Genomic DNA, 16,920 nt, shown 5'->3' with positions numbered 1-16,920 from the left:
TTATATGTCAATTTTATCTGATTAAAGTTAGAAAAAAGTAAAAGTAACATGTGCCCACAAGAAACCCAAAACCACAAACCCAAACCAAAAACACTCTGAATCAGTGTGCAATTTGCAAGAGTCAGAGAGAACCAATATCAAGAAGTTCTAGCGAAAAGGACTGTTTACATTATTACCTGATTTCCAACTGTTGCCAGCTAGGGCCTGGAGCGTTCTTTCTGAGAAAGAAGCTTAAAAGTGGACACTGGTTATCTGGAGAAGATGTAGGCTTTGTGAATGTGACAGCAACTTTCAAACTGGGAATAAACTGGACCTCCCATTCATGAGTCTTTGGAGTTTTTTGCACTGACATGGCAAAAATCCAGAAATCTAGGTCTATTGCCACTTGTCTTAGGTAAATAGATCTCAAATATATGTATCAATGTCTTAGGTAAATAGATCTCAAATATATCTATCAATGAGAGTTGCTGAAGCTAGAAAGAAATACCCGCCCCCCCCCAAAAAAAATCCATCCATCAATCCAGATGGTATGAGAAGGATCTTAATCAAAATACAGCATCCAGAAACATCTGGTCTCATAAGCTTTGTTTATCATTGCCTAGACCTCAGTAACAGCTTTGTGATTTGTAGGTGGCCTGGTATTTCTTACAGTGTTCCAGATGTTTTTTTTCTGAAGTCAACGGCAGCCACAGGAAATTTGTTTAACATTATAATTTTTAATCATGAAGGAATACACAATACTCTTGGTTTTCATTTCCTCTCAGAAACTTCTCAGACCTTACCTTTGAATTCATTTTTAAAGTTTATTGAAAGAATTTCTCACTTTCACATGCCTCAGTTATTTATTACAGGGGAAAATATATATATTTTTTGTTTTTATTATCTCCGGACCTATCATAGTTCCTGTCATATTCTAAGTCCTTGGTAAATGTGTGAATTAAAGGAATAAATGAACGATCAATTTAATTAAAATGTTTTTTTTTTCCTTAGGATCATAATAGCATTGCAAGGGGGCTTGCCCCCATCCCCCCCCACACATGCAGATAACTGGTTTTGTGAAAAGAGGGGAAAAGCTCAATTATTTCCAGAGAATTATCTTCTATTTATCATATATTGGTTCCAGATCAAATGACCGTGTGGAATTTTGATAAACTAGTGATCAATATAAGTTATTACAGGATTGTCTATGCTAGGATTCCATAATAAAATCACTTTGGCTGTGGAATTTGCACAAGGTTTTCTAGTTAAATGTTCTGGTACAGTGTCTGAGGCCCGCTGAGACCTTCTGCAGTTTCAGGAATATGTTTGCCTTATGGTACAGAACTGTTTATTCATAACTGTCAAATCATCAGCAAGTTATCAGCCCACATTCAAGACAGGCACCAAGCTGCACTTTTGGTAATAGGAGTTCTTGAGGGAAACAGAAACTAAACCGTTTTTATACAATTCTAAACTCGTAAGAGAAAATACAGGGACCTTTTCAAAAACAATAAAATCCTTTCTCCTCAAGAGGTTTTACTTTCTCAGTGTTGTTTAGGCAAGGACTGTTTTGGAAATATTGACATGATCTTAGCAAAGGCATCCAGAGGGAAACATATAATATGTTTATTTATCTTAGAAACCACGAGAACATTGCAAAAGGCCAGAATTGGCCCTGTAAAATGTGCTGCTAGCATGTATGGTGGGATTGCTTAGTTTGGATAAAGTCAAGTCATTCCTGCACTGATAAAGAAGGACAGTCTATATTCTGGCATCTCCCAAATTTGTGTCTGTAGCTCAACCCTCTCCCCGGAGCCAGACTCCTAAATCCAAAGCCTCCTCGAAACCTCTATGTGGAAATTGAATCGGAATCTCAAAACGAACTGATCCAAAAGCAAACTTTGCTTTTCTGCCCCTCTCTCTCCCCCTCCGCCTCTTCAGTCTTTCCCATCTTGGGCGATGGTGATTTCATCCTCTCAGTGGCTCAGGCCAAAATTCTTGGAGTCATTCCTGTCTCTATTCTCTCTCTCTCCCTATTTGGTTTCTCAGCCATCCTTGTCCTCTGTATCTTTAAAACACCTCCACGGTGTGACCCTTCTCAGCAAATTCTCTGCTACCATCCCGGTCATATGCTGCCTGTAACCAGCATCATATCCTGCTTGGTTGTTGTCGTAGCATCCTAACTAGCCTTCCTGCGTCTGTCCTTGTTGCCTTACGATTTTTGCGGTCGGAGATGTCCCTTCAGAGACGGTTGAATCAAGTCATTTTTCTGCTGAGAAGTCTTCAATAGTTTCCTGTCTTGCTCAGAGGAAAGGTAGTCTTTAAAGTTGCCTACAAAGTCTTACTTGGTAGAAGTTCCCGTTCCCTCCCTGACTTGGCCTCCCCTTATTCCCTTTACTTCACATTTGACCCCTCTGAAGTCACTAGAACCTGCCATGCACCCTTGCTCTTGTTTTTTGGGGGGGGTGGGAGTGGGGGTGGGGGATGAAGTGGGGCTTGCTTCCTTCTGTCTTTCATATCCCTGCTCACATGTCACTTTATCTGAAGGTCTTTTTCTGACTATCTTATATCAAATAGCAAATAGCAAGTCCTGCCCCCCCCCACCCCACATGCCTGGTTCCCTGTTTCATTTGTCGTTCCCTGTGGTGTCCCCTCCCACTGTGACGTCTGCTGCTTGGTGGTGAGACACCCTTCTGTGCTCTACCTCAGCCCCTAGGACACTGTCAGGCACCTAGCTGGGCTTTCATAAACTTCTGTTGAATAAACCTATGTGCCCAGCGACATATCAGACCTGGGCAGGAGAGTTGGATTATTTTGGTTTTTTATGTAGACTTTAAAGTTGATTTGTGTTCCTGTGCTTGTTCATGATGACCTGGAAGCATTCACTTAGCCCTCACGGTCCATCAGTGGCCTGGGGAGAAAGTCTCAGGATCACCAATGGCTCATGCTCTGCTGAGCCATATACACACGAGGCACCACTCCCCGAGTCAGTCCTTTCCTGCTTCTCTCACACTGAGGGGAACACGTGGACCGTGTCTTACTTCAAAATTATTTCAATCCATGTGAAGGTTGTTTTACATTCCAGGATGTTTAAGTTCGTCTTTGACTTCATTGAGTTGGGTGTTTTCCCTCTCTTGCTTTTTCTTTTGTTTCCCACTGTTCTGCTTTGTAGTGTGAAATCGGCAGTCTGTCGCAGACCTGAGATTCCAAGTAACTCTGACAGATGGTGTGCTGGGATACAGAAGCCGAGCCCCTAAAAAAATTCCTCAGCGGTAAATGTGGGAATGAAACAAAACATGAGCAGCCGAGTGAAGAATGAAATGGCTGTGATATCAAGTCAACAACCTGTAATACCGCTGCTGTGGGAGATCAGAGTCTGACGGGCAATGGAGGCTAGCAAAGAGCTGTGTGTGTGTTGGGGGCAGTCTTCCAGAAGGAACTCTGGATGAATGGGAAACTGCTGTATGTAACGTTTTAGTTTACTTGAGGGATTAGGCATTTCTTTGTTCGCGTGGACAATAAGGCAGTGAGGGCATTCATCTGCAGCTGCCATAAACCGGGGGATGGAGTGCCTTGGAATAGCATTATGGAGAAGGAGGAAGGGAAAATAAGGAAAGAAAGATAATGATGATGATTCAGTAAAATGAGTGAACCAGAAGGAAAGCAGAGACCCAGTCTACGCCTGATTTATGTGATGAGAATGACATAGTAATTTTCTTTGCCAGATCAAGGTCATTGAAGAAGAATGCATTCAAAAGAACATAAATGCTGTGTTCTGGAAAACTTGGGTCGCTTGAATATGGAAAGATGGCTTAAAACTAGCATGAACGTGTGAAGGGTGCTTGCCCAACCACAAAGGGTCAGAGGCGAAAAGACACTTCCCAACCTCTTACGTAATCCACACGCAATCAAGCACAATTGTTAGCAAAAGTAAGAACAAACACTAAGTATTTCATAAAGATAAAAAGAAAGTGGATGCTAATGGTTGAATTGTGCCCCCTTCACACCGACACAAAGATATGTTCAAAGTCTAATCTCTAGGACCTGTAAGTGTGGGTGACCTTATTTGGAAATAAGGTCTTTGCAGATGGGATCAAGTTAAATGATTTCCTGTTCAATTGGGGTGGGGCCTAATCTGATATAACCGATGTCCTTACAGGAAGAGAAGAGACAGAGACACACAGGAGAAGACGGTCCTGTGGAGATGGTGGCAGGGACTGAGCCTTGCGGAGAAGCAAGGAGGCATTCTTCCCTAGAGGTTCAGAGGGAGCGGGGCCCTGCCAACGCCTTGATTTTGAACTTCTAGACTCCAGAATTGTGAGAGGGTAAATTTCTGCCATTTCAAGCTCCTAGGTTTGAGGTACTTTGTTAGAGCAGCTCTAGGAAACTAACACAATGGGGTTTTCTCACAGGAGCCAACCAGTAGGGGGGACAAGAGACAGACCCAATCCAGCATGAAATAGAGGACTCTGTTGTTTTGTTCCTCAAAGTACGGACCAAGAAGCAGCAGCCTTTCTGGGAACCTGTTCGAGATGCACAATTTCAGACCCCATCCCGGACCCAAGACCTAATTGCCCTTGAGGTGATTGCAGCCCAAACTCTGTGACCTGGCAGTCAACCTGTGCGAGCCCTTTCCATGTGCTGGGCTCCAGTCTAAAAGTTACACACTAGGTTAACTTGCTTAATCCACACACCAGCCTGCGAGGTAGGTACTATTATCATTCCCATTTTGCAGATAAGGAAATGACTCACAGAAAGGTTGAGTAATTTTGCTAAGTTGGGCAAATGACAACTGTTGAAGTCAGGGAAACGAGCCATATTTATCTTTATTTCAAAGGAAAAATATAGAAGAAAGAAGTTGTCTTGTTACTTGAGAGAGGGGTCCTGAAGGGCCAGGCCTCTCCACTCTCTGTGTCCTGAACAAAATTGGAAGCTGCTGGAAAAGATGTGTTTGAAGGTGCGCTTTGCAGATCAAAGTCCAAAATGGTGATCTCTGTTCCTCTGTCTTGATGCATTCTTCACCCAGTTGTAGGTTAAGCAGCAGGTAACAGCAGACTTTCTCCTCCGACAGGAAGGCTCCCACATGCAGGAGGCAGGACTAGAGAAGAGAGCTTGGCACTCAAGGTCCAGCTCTGAAGAAAATAATCCAATGAAGCCATGGACCTTGAACACCTGAATGCCTTCCAACAGAAACTCCCTTTTCACTGTCATGAGAATGAGATCTCTCGGGAGGTGTAAGAGAGAAGGAAGATAAAGCCTTTCCTCCCTCCTGTTGAACATTCTGGGAGATCGATGTTTTGCGGGCCAACAAGACTGGAAAAAAGCAAAAGAGTGGCTTCCTCTGATATCACCTTGACCCCTGTATACATTGAAGGTAAATATAAACTACTACATCGGTTTCAGAAGAAGGTAAAGACCACTACAGTAGAGTGAATATCCCTATAAATTGAGTCAAATGTATTTTTTAGTTTCCAGTGCATATAAAAGTTATATGTACAGTATACTGTAGTCTATTAAGTGTGCAATAACATTATGTCTAAACAATGTACATACCTTAATTAAAAATTCTTTATAGCTAAAAAATACTAACCATCGTCTGAGCTTTCAGTGAGTCATAATCACTAGTAAACGATCACCATGACAAATACAATAATAAAGAAAAAGCTTGAAATATTGCAGGAATTACTAAAATGTGACAGAGACACAAAATGAGCACATGTCTATAAACTGGCTCCATGGAGGATTATGGAAGATTGCCACAAACCTGCCTTATTTATTTATTTATTTATTTATTTAATTTACTTTAATTTCTAAATTTTTTTAAATGCTTATTTATTTTTGAGAGAGAGAGAGAAAGAGCATGAGCAGGGGAGGGGCAGAGAGAGAGGGAGACACAGAATCTGAAGCGGGCTCCAGGCTCTGAGCTGTCAGCACAGAGCCCAACAGGGGGGCTGGAACTCACAAACCGCGAGATCATGACGTGGGCCAAAATCGGACCCTCAAGCGACTGAGCCAACCAGGTGCCCCAAACCTGCCATTTTCAAAAACCACAATATCTGCAATATCTGCAAAGTGCAAGACAGTAAAGCACAGTAAAATGAGGTATACCACTATTTCCAATGATAAAATTTATTCCTCTGTATTTCTATTATTTGGTTACACGATTGTGTCTTTGTTAAACTATGATCCCCTTAAAGTCAAGGATGGCATCTTCTTCATTCTTACATCTCCAGTTAGACACAGGCCTAGTAAATATTTTTGCATGACCAGAAATACACATCATACCATGAAAATCATAATTAAACTCATTAGGAGTATTTCAAACGTGACATCCAATATGATGTCACTAAGCGACATACAGCTATTAACTTTAAATTAATTACAATTACACAAAATTTAAAAATCAGTTCTTTATCACCTTTCTATTACCTATGGTAACAGGTACCATATTGGACAGTGCTGATACAGAACATTTTCAAGGTTGAACAGTGTTGTAGTTTCATTTTTTTTTTCTTTTTTTGCCAACAAATGTATCCTTTTTGAAATGTAACAAATCACGTTGGTGGGATGACCCATTATCTTATAGCCCTGCATAAGAGGGCAAAGATAAAAGATGCTGTGGGTGTGGAGTGATTGTTCATGTTTGGACACAAACTCATTCTTTTCTAAAGTAGCAGGAGGCAACACATTGAAGGAATGAAATGTTTGTCTTTTCTTACTTACAAGCTGTGTATCCATGCGGAATTATTTGACTTCTCTGGGGCTTCATTTGCTGATTTAAAAAAGGTATTAAATAACCACACGTAGTCCCCAGGGCTAATGTAAGTATTAAATGAGATACTGTATGTCCAATTAAGACATAGAGTTGAATAAAGGATAGTTTTTATCTCTATGGCACCTGAGCCTCAGGACACTCACCTGTTGCCACAATGCAGAGGGACTGCTAAGAGCCATGAATAGATTATCTTCTCAGTTTTCACGACTACCACCTTTGGCCTCGACATGTTTTGAGTTGTAGAAACTATTGCAAAAGCGGAGGCCGATCCTAACTGGCTCAGCACACATTGCGGTTATAATTCTGACTCTGCACTTACTCTTTCTAAATTTCATCATCTGTGAAATAGGAACAGTACATTCTTATGGGAGTTTTGTGATAAGCAGATGTGGACCAGAAAGAGCCTAGCACAGAAGCTTTGTATGCCCGGAATAAACTCCAGAAATAAATGTATGTTGTGGTTGTTATCTTTCTACCAGGACTTATATTTACAAAAAAAAAAAAAAAAAAAGTTTATTGAATGGATGAATGTATGAATGAATGGAGTAAGCCAAATCAATAAATAGCCTCTCCTAGCTATTGCCTGATGCCACACTGTAAATAAATATCACTAACATGATTACTTCATGAAAGACAAGCATGTGATTAAATAGCTCACACAAAGCACTGTGCTTTTCAGGTGGTGACTGCTGTAATGGAGAATAGGACTTTGCTAGAGCTTAGATCTGTAAGCTCTGGTTCTCAGGATTATCCAAATATTATTTTTATTTCCTGCCAAATTTATGCATACTATATAATTGACCATCCATTAATATTGACGGTGTAAATTTCCTGTTTACACTTTGATTTTTAACACTGACCGTATTTCTTTAAGGAAGTAAACGCTGCTTTAGTCAAAGCCATTATAAAAATAGCCCGTGTTTCCTAATGGAAAACCAGATTCAGTTAATCACTTGACAAAGTTTCATCAAATATTGTTTTGTTAGCAACTCTGATCAATGCAGAAAAGTCTAAAAATAATTGGGTTTCAGAAAAGGCACCTGGGATGACATAGGAGGGGAATATAATGTTTCTCTGTGGCTGGTGAATTTTGTGTAATAATCCTACAGATAAAATTATAGTGCCTGGGCTAATTAGTTGTTCTCCAAGTGCCCTGACCAGATCTATTTTTCTCCCATCTCCGTCTTGCCCCAAGAAGAGCTTTCATCTTTCTAGCTTTCTTGACGGTTGTCTTTCGTTTAGGCTTAATTAGTGGGAGGATCTGACATAAAAGGTGAGGAGAGAGACCCTGTTTCAGGACCTCACCTCTGGCAGATGTGGCAACCTTCCAGAAACATAGCTCCCTGGGCACAGAAATCCTCCAAAGCTGTTCTCTTGCTTGGATCCAGAAACTCAGTTCTTCCCCTGTCCATGTAGCCATTGGGGTAACAATAGCTTTTCACCACTGCCATCTTTTGGTGCCTTGTCGTCCCTTGCTTGGTGCAGTGAACTCTGTGCACACTGTATAATAGTCCCTTCATTGGAACTCTCAGAGGTAAATTCTGTTTTCTATCAGGCGCTGATTTACACAAAGATCAAAAGAGAACACTCTGTTGCCACGTATTTACCAGTATTTGACTTTTCTACAAAATGGGAATAACATTAGTATTGACTCATGTATACTCTGTAAGGCTGTGAAGTTGCTATGTAATAATGAGAGGGAATCTCATGACTTCTCCTGGAAATTTTGTGTTGATAAGCTTTTGTGTTCTGAGTGGTAAATAATGAGGGAGACTCATTTTTTTGACCATAAGGAAGCCAGCCTGAAAATGTAATGAAGGAAGACAAAGTTGAAAGAGATGCGGAGAAACTTGGCTGGAACTCTGATCAAATTGTACCTACAGGCTCCTCCAATGGCAGGACGGTTTGAGTTTTCCTTTGCGGTTTAAACCAGTTTGGATTTGGTTGTCAGGATTTGCAAACACAAAAGATGCAACATTGTAGAAAAAAACAACTCTTCTCACATATTTGCTTATTGGATGTGGAGAGCATAAATGTAGTTTATGATAAATCTCTACTTTTTGTAAATCAGCCTATTACCCCAGGCTTGCTGAGTGGTCTGCTTTGATAGGTCTTTATAAACCCTGCAGAAAATAAATCTAAATTTGAAGATTTAACTAAATGCAAGAAATGTTTCTAATATTTACCATATTAGAATATTAATCGAGTAATTATAGAAATATTCAAGCGAGCGCCCTGGTTATACACATGATGTTTTAAACCTGTTTAGTATCTTAGTAACTGAAAATACCAGCTTTCTAGACCAATCAGGAAAAATCAGCTTTGCGCTTTATCAGCTCAGCACTGAATATAGGTAATGTAAGTTGTAATACACAAGGGTCAAAAAACAGGAGGAGACGAAATATCTGAGAACTTGAAAAGATGTGCTATTTTTGCCAAGAACACAATGTCTGCTCTCTTCAGAAAATTGAGTTTAGGGAAGATTACAATTACACTTTTATACAATAGTAAGTTTGAATGTATTTGTAAATTTATTTGTTTCAAAATGACGACATTAGCAAAAATTTTACATAGCCTGTATTGAATTTACATATTCAAATGAGGCTTTACCAGTAATAATGGGGTTTAATACAGAGCTAGATAGAATTTGAAGTTCAACGTTATGTCAAAGAATCTAAGACCCTATGAGTTACAGAAGATCAATATTTTTTATTTGATTCCTTCTGAAAATTAGACAAGAAAAGATTTACTAAATTGTTGACATGTATATATATATATATATATATATATATATATACACACACACATTTACTCCACATTTTACGTTTAGGGAAATAAGAATATCTGCAATAACTCAGTTAACATCAACAGAAAGCTTCAAAAAAGAATTCTGAAAATGGCAGGCAAATTATTTTTTTTATTGTAGGCAATTATTTAAACTGCATATTTGGCTTTTATGCATTATAAATCATGTGGGGAAAAGATCCACATTGCAGTTAGGTTTTCAGTATCTAGCTTTCTTTTTTTTTTTTTTTTTTTTTTTTTTTTTGAGCAATGATATTAATGGGATTTTGCCAGGTTATGAAAACGAGGGCTTTCTTGGGAGTTATTTATAATTTCCAAGCTGGATGGCAGAACGCACATAGACACATCGGAAGGTGGATGGTTGGATCTCCCAGTACTGGACTGGGTTGCTGAAAAGGCTCACACCTGAATAAGAAGCCTTTTTGGTGTTGTATCCAGGTGGGCAGAAGTCGTTAGACCCAACTGCAGAGATATTGTTGTTATGAAGGTAGACAACCTGCAAATGAAATAATGGAGAATGATTATTTTCCTCTAAATATACTAAGCCATTCATGCAAATACCTTATTCTTTTTCTTTTATTATTTACTCTTTATCCTAGACCCATCCTTTCTCTTACACTTTCTGCCCAACCATCAACAAATGCTGCTAGCTTGATCTTCAAAATGTACCCAGAACCCAGTCCTTATCCCCACATCAACTTCTACAACATTGTCCAAAACTGCCATTATCTCCTCCTGGATGATTCAAGCTGCCTTTATTGTTGTCTTTCCTGCTTCCTCTTTTGCTCTGAAATCAGTTTCCCTTCCTTCCTTCCTTCCTTCTCTCCTTCCTTCCTTCCTTCTTCCCCTCCCTCCCTCCTTCCTTCCTTTTTCTTTTTTATTTTCTGTAACCCTGTAAGTTAGCTCATAGAACAATTATTTAAAAAATTGAGCCAAGTTATATATTCTTTGCCTCAACACTCCAATGGCTTCCCATTTCATGCAGAATAAAGTCCAACGTTCTCACAATGACCCACAAATCCAACATGGTCTGCCATCCTTCTGCTCTGACCTCATCTCCCCTCACTATTCAATCTAACTGGCCTACTTGCTTTTCCTCTATTACAAAGATCAAGGTCCTTCCTTAGGTTGGCACACATTGTTTCTTCTACCTGGCCTTATCTTCTCCACGATATCTACAAGGCTTACTCTTTCACGTAGTTTATGTAACTTCTCCTTACCAGAGATGTCTTCCCTGACTATCCAATGCTGCCATTCATTCTCCATCCCAGTCACACTACTTTAAATCTTCACAGTAATTATCACTATACAGCATATTATATATTTGTTTGTTTGTTTCACCTGTTTTCCTTCTCTAGAATAAACGCTCCATGAGGAAGGAAACTTGTTTTGTTTTGTTCATGACTGTATCTTCAGTGTCTATTAAACACAGTAGGTGTCCAATAAATATACATTAAGTGAATACATGAATAAATTTATGTTATTGCATAAATTGTGTCTACATGGGCTGTTTTCAAGGCAAAGATAAAATGAGGGACCTTTGAACAAGATTATGCAGAATGAGGAAGTAATATATAATGAACAAGAAGAGTGTGCATAGTATTTGAATCAAAATAATCACAAAATCTAAGAAACACTTGAGTGCCATAGCATTTGGAATGAATAGACCTAGAAAGTTTTTTTTAAGTTTATTTATTTATTTTGAGAGAGATACAGAGAGCATGCAGGGAAGGGGCGGAGAGACAGGGAGAAAGAGAATCCCAAGCAGGCTCCACACTGTCAGCACTGAGCCTGATGTGGGGCTCAAATTCATGAACTGCAAGATCATGATCTAAGCCCAAATCAAGAGTCAGACACTCAAATGACTGAGCCACCCAGACACCCCAGACCTAGAAATCTTTAATAAAAATTTATTCCATGTTACAAATTCTATCTTATGAATAGAATTCTATAGTTCATTAGAATTTTTTCTGAAATGTATTTTATGCTTATGTTTAAGATAATGGTAACTTGTTCATAGATTTTTCTCAGGGATATTAAATATTAGACTTATGAAAGGGCTTTAGAAATGGGTTTTCATGTAGATGTGATTTCTGAAGAGTGAGAAGTGACTTATCATACAACCTAAATTAAAATATAATAGTATAGTAATGTGACAGTTTCTAAAGGGTGTTATAAAGCCTATGAGATGCTTCCTTAAAATAATTAACCCAGAACACTCCTACTTATATGCAGGTGAAAAAGGCCTTGTTTAAGAAAGGTTTTAGAAGGAAAACAATAAAAACAGAAACAAGTGATATTAAAGCCAAACAACAGCTATAAGTATTTTTTTATAACTTTCAAACTTTGAAAATTTCTTTTCATTTGCCATTCTCTATTTCCTGGCAGTGACTAGCAATAAAGGGGGCACATGTTTGGTTAGAATTTAGGGCTAATACTGAAGGTGAGAGAAGAAAATGTCAAGACATAAACCAAGTATTAGTCTGTGTAAAAAAGAAAATTAGATTCTCAACTCATTTTATAAGGTCATTATTTTCTATTATTAAAACCAGGCAAAAATCATGTTCATCATCATCATCATCATCTCTCTCTCACACACACACACACACACACACAACCTACCTGCAAATATTTCATATTAGCATAGATAAAGAACTTTAACAAAATATTAGGAAACTGTATCTCACAAAATATAAAAAGATTATACACCATGACCAAGATGAAGCATAATTTATCTCAGGGATGTAAAATTGCTTTAACTGGAAATTAATTAATTTAATTTACTCTATTAAAAGAATAAACAACCAAACCACATGATCATCTCAACAGACACAGAAAAAGCATCTGAAAAATTCACTACAAAAACTTTCAATAAACTAATAAAAGTATCTTCTTAACTTGACAAAGAGCATCTACAAAAGACCTGTAGCTAACATCACACTGAATGGTAAAAACTTGAATGTCCACCCTCTCTTAAAATAGAAAACAAGCCAAAGATGTCTAATTTCATCACTTCTATTCAATATTGTACTGGAGATTCTAGCCAGTGCAATGAAGCAAGAAAAATAAATGAAAATAATTCAGATAGGAAAAGAATAACTAAAACTGTATTTATTTACAAATGACATGATCCCAAATACAGAATATCCAAAGACGTGCACAAAGACTTCTGCAACTAAAAAATTTCAGCACAGTACCAGGATAGAAGATCAATAAACAAAAATTAATTATATTTACACATACAGTAAAACCTTGGATTGCAAGTAACTTGCTCTGCGAGTGTTCTGCAAGATTAGCCAATGCTTCTAATACATTTTAACTTGATAAATGAGCGATGATGTCTTGCAATACGAGTAGTATGTGATGACAAATGTCACATGGTCACAACTGAGCCAATTGTTCTTGAAATTAACTTTGATTAATCTGGATTACAAGCATGTTTCTGGAATGAATTATACTCACAAACCAAGGTTTTACTGTACTAGCAAAAAAAATGCAAAAATGAAATTAACGTAACCATTCACAACAGCATCAAAAATAATAAAGAAAATGACAATAAACTTAGATAATTGTGAGACATGTATACTAAAAATGACAAAACATTGCTGTGAGAAGTTAAATAATATGAAATAGAGAGATATTCCATGTTTATGAATTAGAGGACTCAATATTGTTCAGATGACAATTCACCCCTAATTGATCTATAGATTCAACACAATCCCTATTTTGCAGGCTATTTTTGCAAAAATTAAAAGCTGATTCTAAAATTTATATGAAAACGCAAAGAAACAAGAACAGTTCTTATTTTTGAAAAATAAGAACAATGTTAAAAGACCTTCACTCCCAACTTCAAAACACAACCAAAGGCTATAGTAATCAAAAAGCATAGTGCTAGCAAGCAAAATGTGGTATATCCATACAATGGAATGTTATTCACTGATAAAAATGGAAGAATTACTGATACATGTTGTTATGGGTGACTAAAATCATTACAATAAGTCATTCTATTTATATGAAATGTCCAGGAAAGGCAAATCCACGGAGGTATAAAGTAGATTAATGATTTCCTGTGAAAGGGGATGAGATTGAAAATTGACCAGAAATGGATATGAGGAATATTTGGGGGTAACATAAGTGCTAGAACTGGATTGTGGTGACAGTTGAACAACTATATAATTTTGCTAAAAATAACTGAGTTATATGCTTATGAAAAAGGCAGTGATATGGGTGAAATCTCTAAGAGCCTATAAGAAGGGATGTGAAATGGGTGCACGGATAGCCAATTAGAGATGAAAAACCAAGAATGAGACCCTTCTGAACGTGAGACCCTGTGTGAATGCCCATGAGATTTGCTGACATTCAACAAAGATTTCAAAATAGCATGTTTTATAAATTTTTCTCTGTGACTCACAATAAGAACTCATACACTAAGGTTTAGTGTATATGTAACTTTGCATTTAAACAACATTTTTATGAAATCCTTACCATTACAGTGATATTTTCTTTCCATGCATCCTATCCTATCCTTTCTTATCCCATACATGTTAATTAACTCATCAAACTTATTTTATGAACTCAATAGTATGTCCAGACTGAAATTTGAAAAATGGCAATCAAGAAGATAAAACGGATTATTCTGGGATATAAAAATGAAAACAAACCAATCCCCGCAGCCCCCCAAAAATGCCCACCACCAACAGAAATCTCAATAGTAACAATGGTAGCTATTACTTGGTCTTCTAAGTGTCTTGCTTTTGCTTGTGCCTTCAGATCTGCTTACTCATTATCCTATCACCATCAAAGACCCACTAAAAAAGAATCAGCGTGAAATACAATGTTTTCAAGTGTCATCTTTGTACTTATAATTCAGATACTTTATTGAAATCTAGCTAACGTGAATCCTTATAGCTATTTTGCTTGGAGTTTTTGTCACAAACCAATAAAAAAAAAAAACACGTCCATCACATTTTGACAGAACTGACGGCAGAGTAAGGGATAAACCTATCTTGAACCACAAGCAAAAAAGTTGAGATACTAGATTACCAAAATGGCAACTTTATAAAAAGGTTTTATCTATAATAGAGCATCAATGTCAAGATATAATTTCTGAATCATCATGGTTCAACTAAGTACCTAGGTAAGTATCTGACAGAAGCAATTTAAATCTGACCTTTGTAGAAGCTGAAAAATTAGATAAAATAAGCCAATACATAAAATCTATGAATAGCCACATTAACTTCTGAATATAAAATTTGAATAACATATTTGTGCAATTTCCTGAGTAACAGTGGAAATATTATTTTGTTATATGTGAAAAAAAATATTATCACTATTTAAACTGATGAGCATGCCTTACATTTATAGGTTTACAGACTACAAAGCTCTATTATCACCATGGGCCATTGGACCATATCTTCTTATCCTTATGCATGTACTATATATAGCTTGATAACTGACATGAAGTTAACTCAGTCACAGAACATTCCTTTTGACCAGCTTGCATCTGCTAAAGCTAAAATTTAAAACTTCTCTTTTATTCCATATCTATTCATCACAAATGATCTCATCTTCTTCAACCAATATGTTTTTGTTACACTGATCTATGGCTTGAAACTACCTTGCCTGCTTCCTAAAACATACTCTGTTCTAGAAGATAGCATTATAATAAGGTTAAGGTAATAGTCTTATTAAAAAAATAATAATTCAAGCCTGTATTTTTCAGGAAACCAGAATGAATACTGATGTGGAAACATGAAAAATATCTTTCTGCAAAAATATTGCCAGGCAGAGCTACCTGCCTCCTAGCATCCCAGTAGGGAGGGTTTGCTCCCTAGAGACCCCTTACAGGTTTAGTGGTGTTGCATTACCTGGATGTATTTGTGCTCCGCCAGCCCACCAGGTACTCTGATAAGCTTATTGTTGTCCAAGTGAAGCTCCCTCAAATGAGGAGTGTTGGCCAGAGTGCCATTGTCAATAGCAGAGATGCTGTTAAAACTCAGTCCCAACCTGCAAAAGGAAGCGCAAATGAATGCATGTCCTCTGCTCAGGACACATGGATGCTTTCTTCACAGGTGCTGTGTGATTTATCAAGTCAACAGCAAGGACGTTCTTTGTTTTTGCATTTACTGTTCCCTTTGCTTAGAGTATTTTTTTCCAACCTTGCTGAGCCTACATAAAGCCCATTTGTTCCAAAGTTCCCACCATAGAGTCACTTTCTCTCTTTTTTTAAATGTTTATTTATTTTGAGAGAAAGAGAGCAAAAGCACATGCGTGCAAGCAGGGGAGGGACAGAGAGAGAGAGAGAGAGAGAGAGAGAGAGAGAGAGAGAGAGAGAGAATCCCAAACAGGCTCTGCACTGTCAGTGCAGAGCCCAACCTTAGGCTCCGAACCAAAGACCATGACCTGAGCTGAAATCAAGAGTCTTGGGTTTAACTGACTAAACCACCCAGGCGCCCCAACTTACTCTCTTTGAAACTCGTCTGATCCTACCAAACTAGATAGGTACCCCTAGTAAATGCTCCTATAGCATCCTGTTAGCACCCTCTTAAAAAATTCAAGGGACTGTGTACTTGTGGTATCTCCTAGAGAAAAGTGACTGTTTTGCAGCATATCCAGTCCTAACAGAAAACTTCTTATGATCAATGAGTCGCTGCTGAATTGATTTCTATGTATGATACATATAATGAATTCACTCCGTAGAATACTCAAAGGAGTACTATTGTCATTTGGGTCACTTTAGAAATCAAACAATTGTATATTTATTATATACATTTCTTCATTGGAAATAAAAGGTAGAAGGTTCCAATGAATCAGTAAACATATCTGCCAGGAAGGTTAACAGAATTAGCATTTTGCTTTCGTTTGAGTTTATCAGTGATCATCTGCTACTATCAGAAATTGCCTGGTGCCAGCATTCCTGGCTTCTGACCCTGACCTCTGACCTACATGTCTGTTTCTTGGCCCTTTAACATTTCTTCTACAATACCACTCAAAGTTTTGGGCTGCATTTTTTAAATTAAGTGCATAACAAGTGAAAGTTCTGCAGCCGTGCGGTCCCTTCCTAGTAAATGGGATTCAAAAGTCAGAAGAGGTTAACATGGAGACAAGGTTGATGTATTTGGCATTCTACAGATGAATGACTCTGTCAAACTAGGGTGCTGTCAATCCTAAAGGGCAGAGAGGAGATACCTGGGATGAGGCAACAAGGTAATGAAAGAGAACCAGCAAACTCAAAGGGAGAGAAAGAGGAGGAGTCTATTGGGCTCCTTCACATGATGTGGAATAGGCTTGGGAACTTTCTGTAGGATCGTTTTAGCTTGCCTTCAGCTAGTTCTGATTTTTGAGCCCTTCTGAGATTTAGA

General features: G+C 38.0%; 1 protein-coding gene across 2 annotated transcripts in view; it reads right to left on the bottom strand.

Moving 5' to 3' along the window:
* Positions 1-9,262: 9,262 nt before the first annotated feature.
* The window catches only part of DCN (decorin), a 42,395-nt gene continuing 34,737 nt past the window's right edge, over positions 9,263-16,920 (bottom strand). For both annotated transcript variants that reach the window (XM_025926640.2, XM_086712673.1), the window contains exons 7-8: positions 15,427-15,565; positions 9,263-10,055 (exon numbers count right to left, since the gene is read on the bottom strand). In XM_025926640.2, the coding sequence (XP_025782425.1) occupies positions 9,861-10,055; positions 15,427-15,565 (334 nt within the window). In that variant the 3' untranslated portion in view covers positions 9,263-9,860. The remainder of the gene's footprint in view (positions 10,056-15,426; positions 15,566-16,920) is intronic.

The sequence above is a fragment of the Puma concolor genome, chromosome B4 (assembly GCF_028749965.1).
Source record: "Puma concolor isolate L17-30 chromosome B4, mPumCon1.1.hap2, whole genome shotgun sequence".
Lineage (NCBI taxonomy): Eukaryota > Metazoa > Chordata > Mammalia > Carnivora > Felidae > Puma > Puma concolor.
Note: the sequence above shows the minus strand (reverse complement) of the source record. Positions and strands in the feature narration are given on the sequence as shown.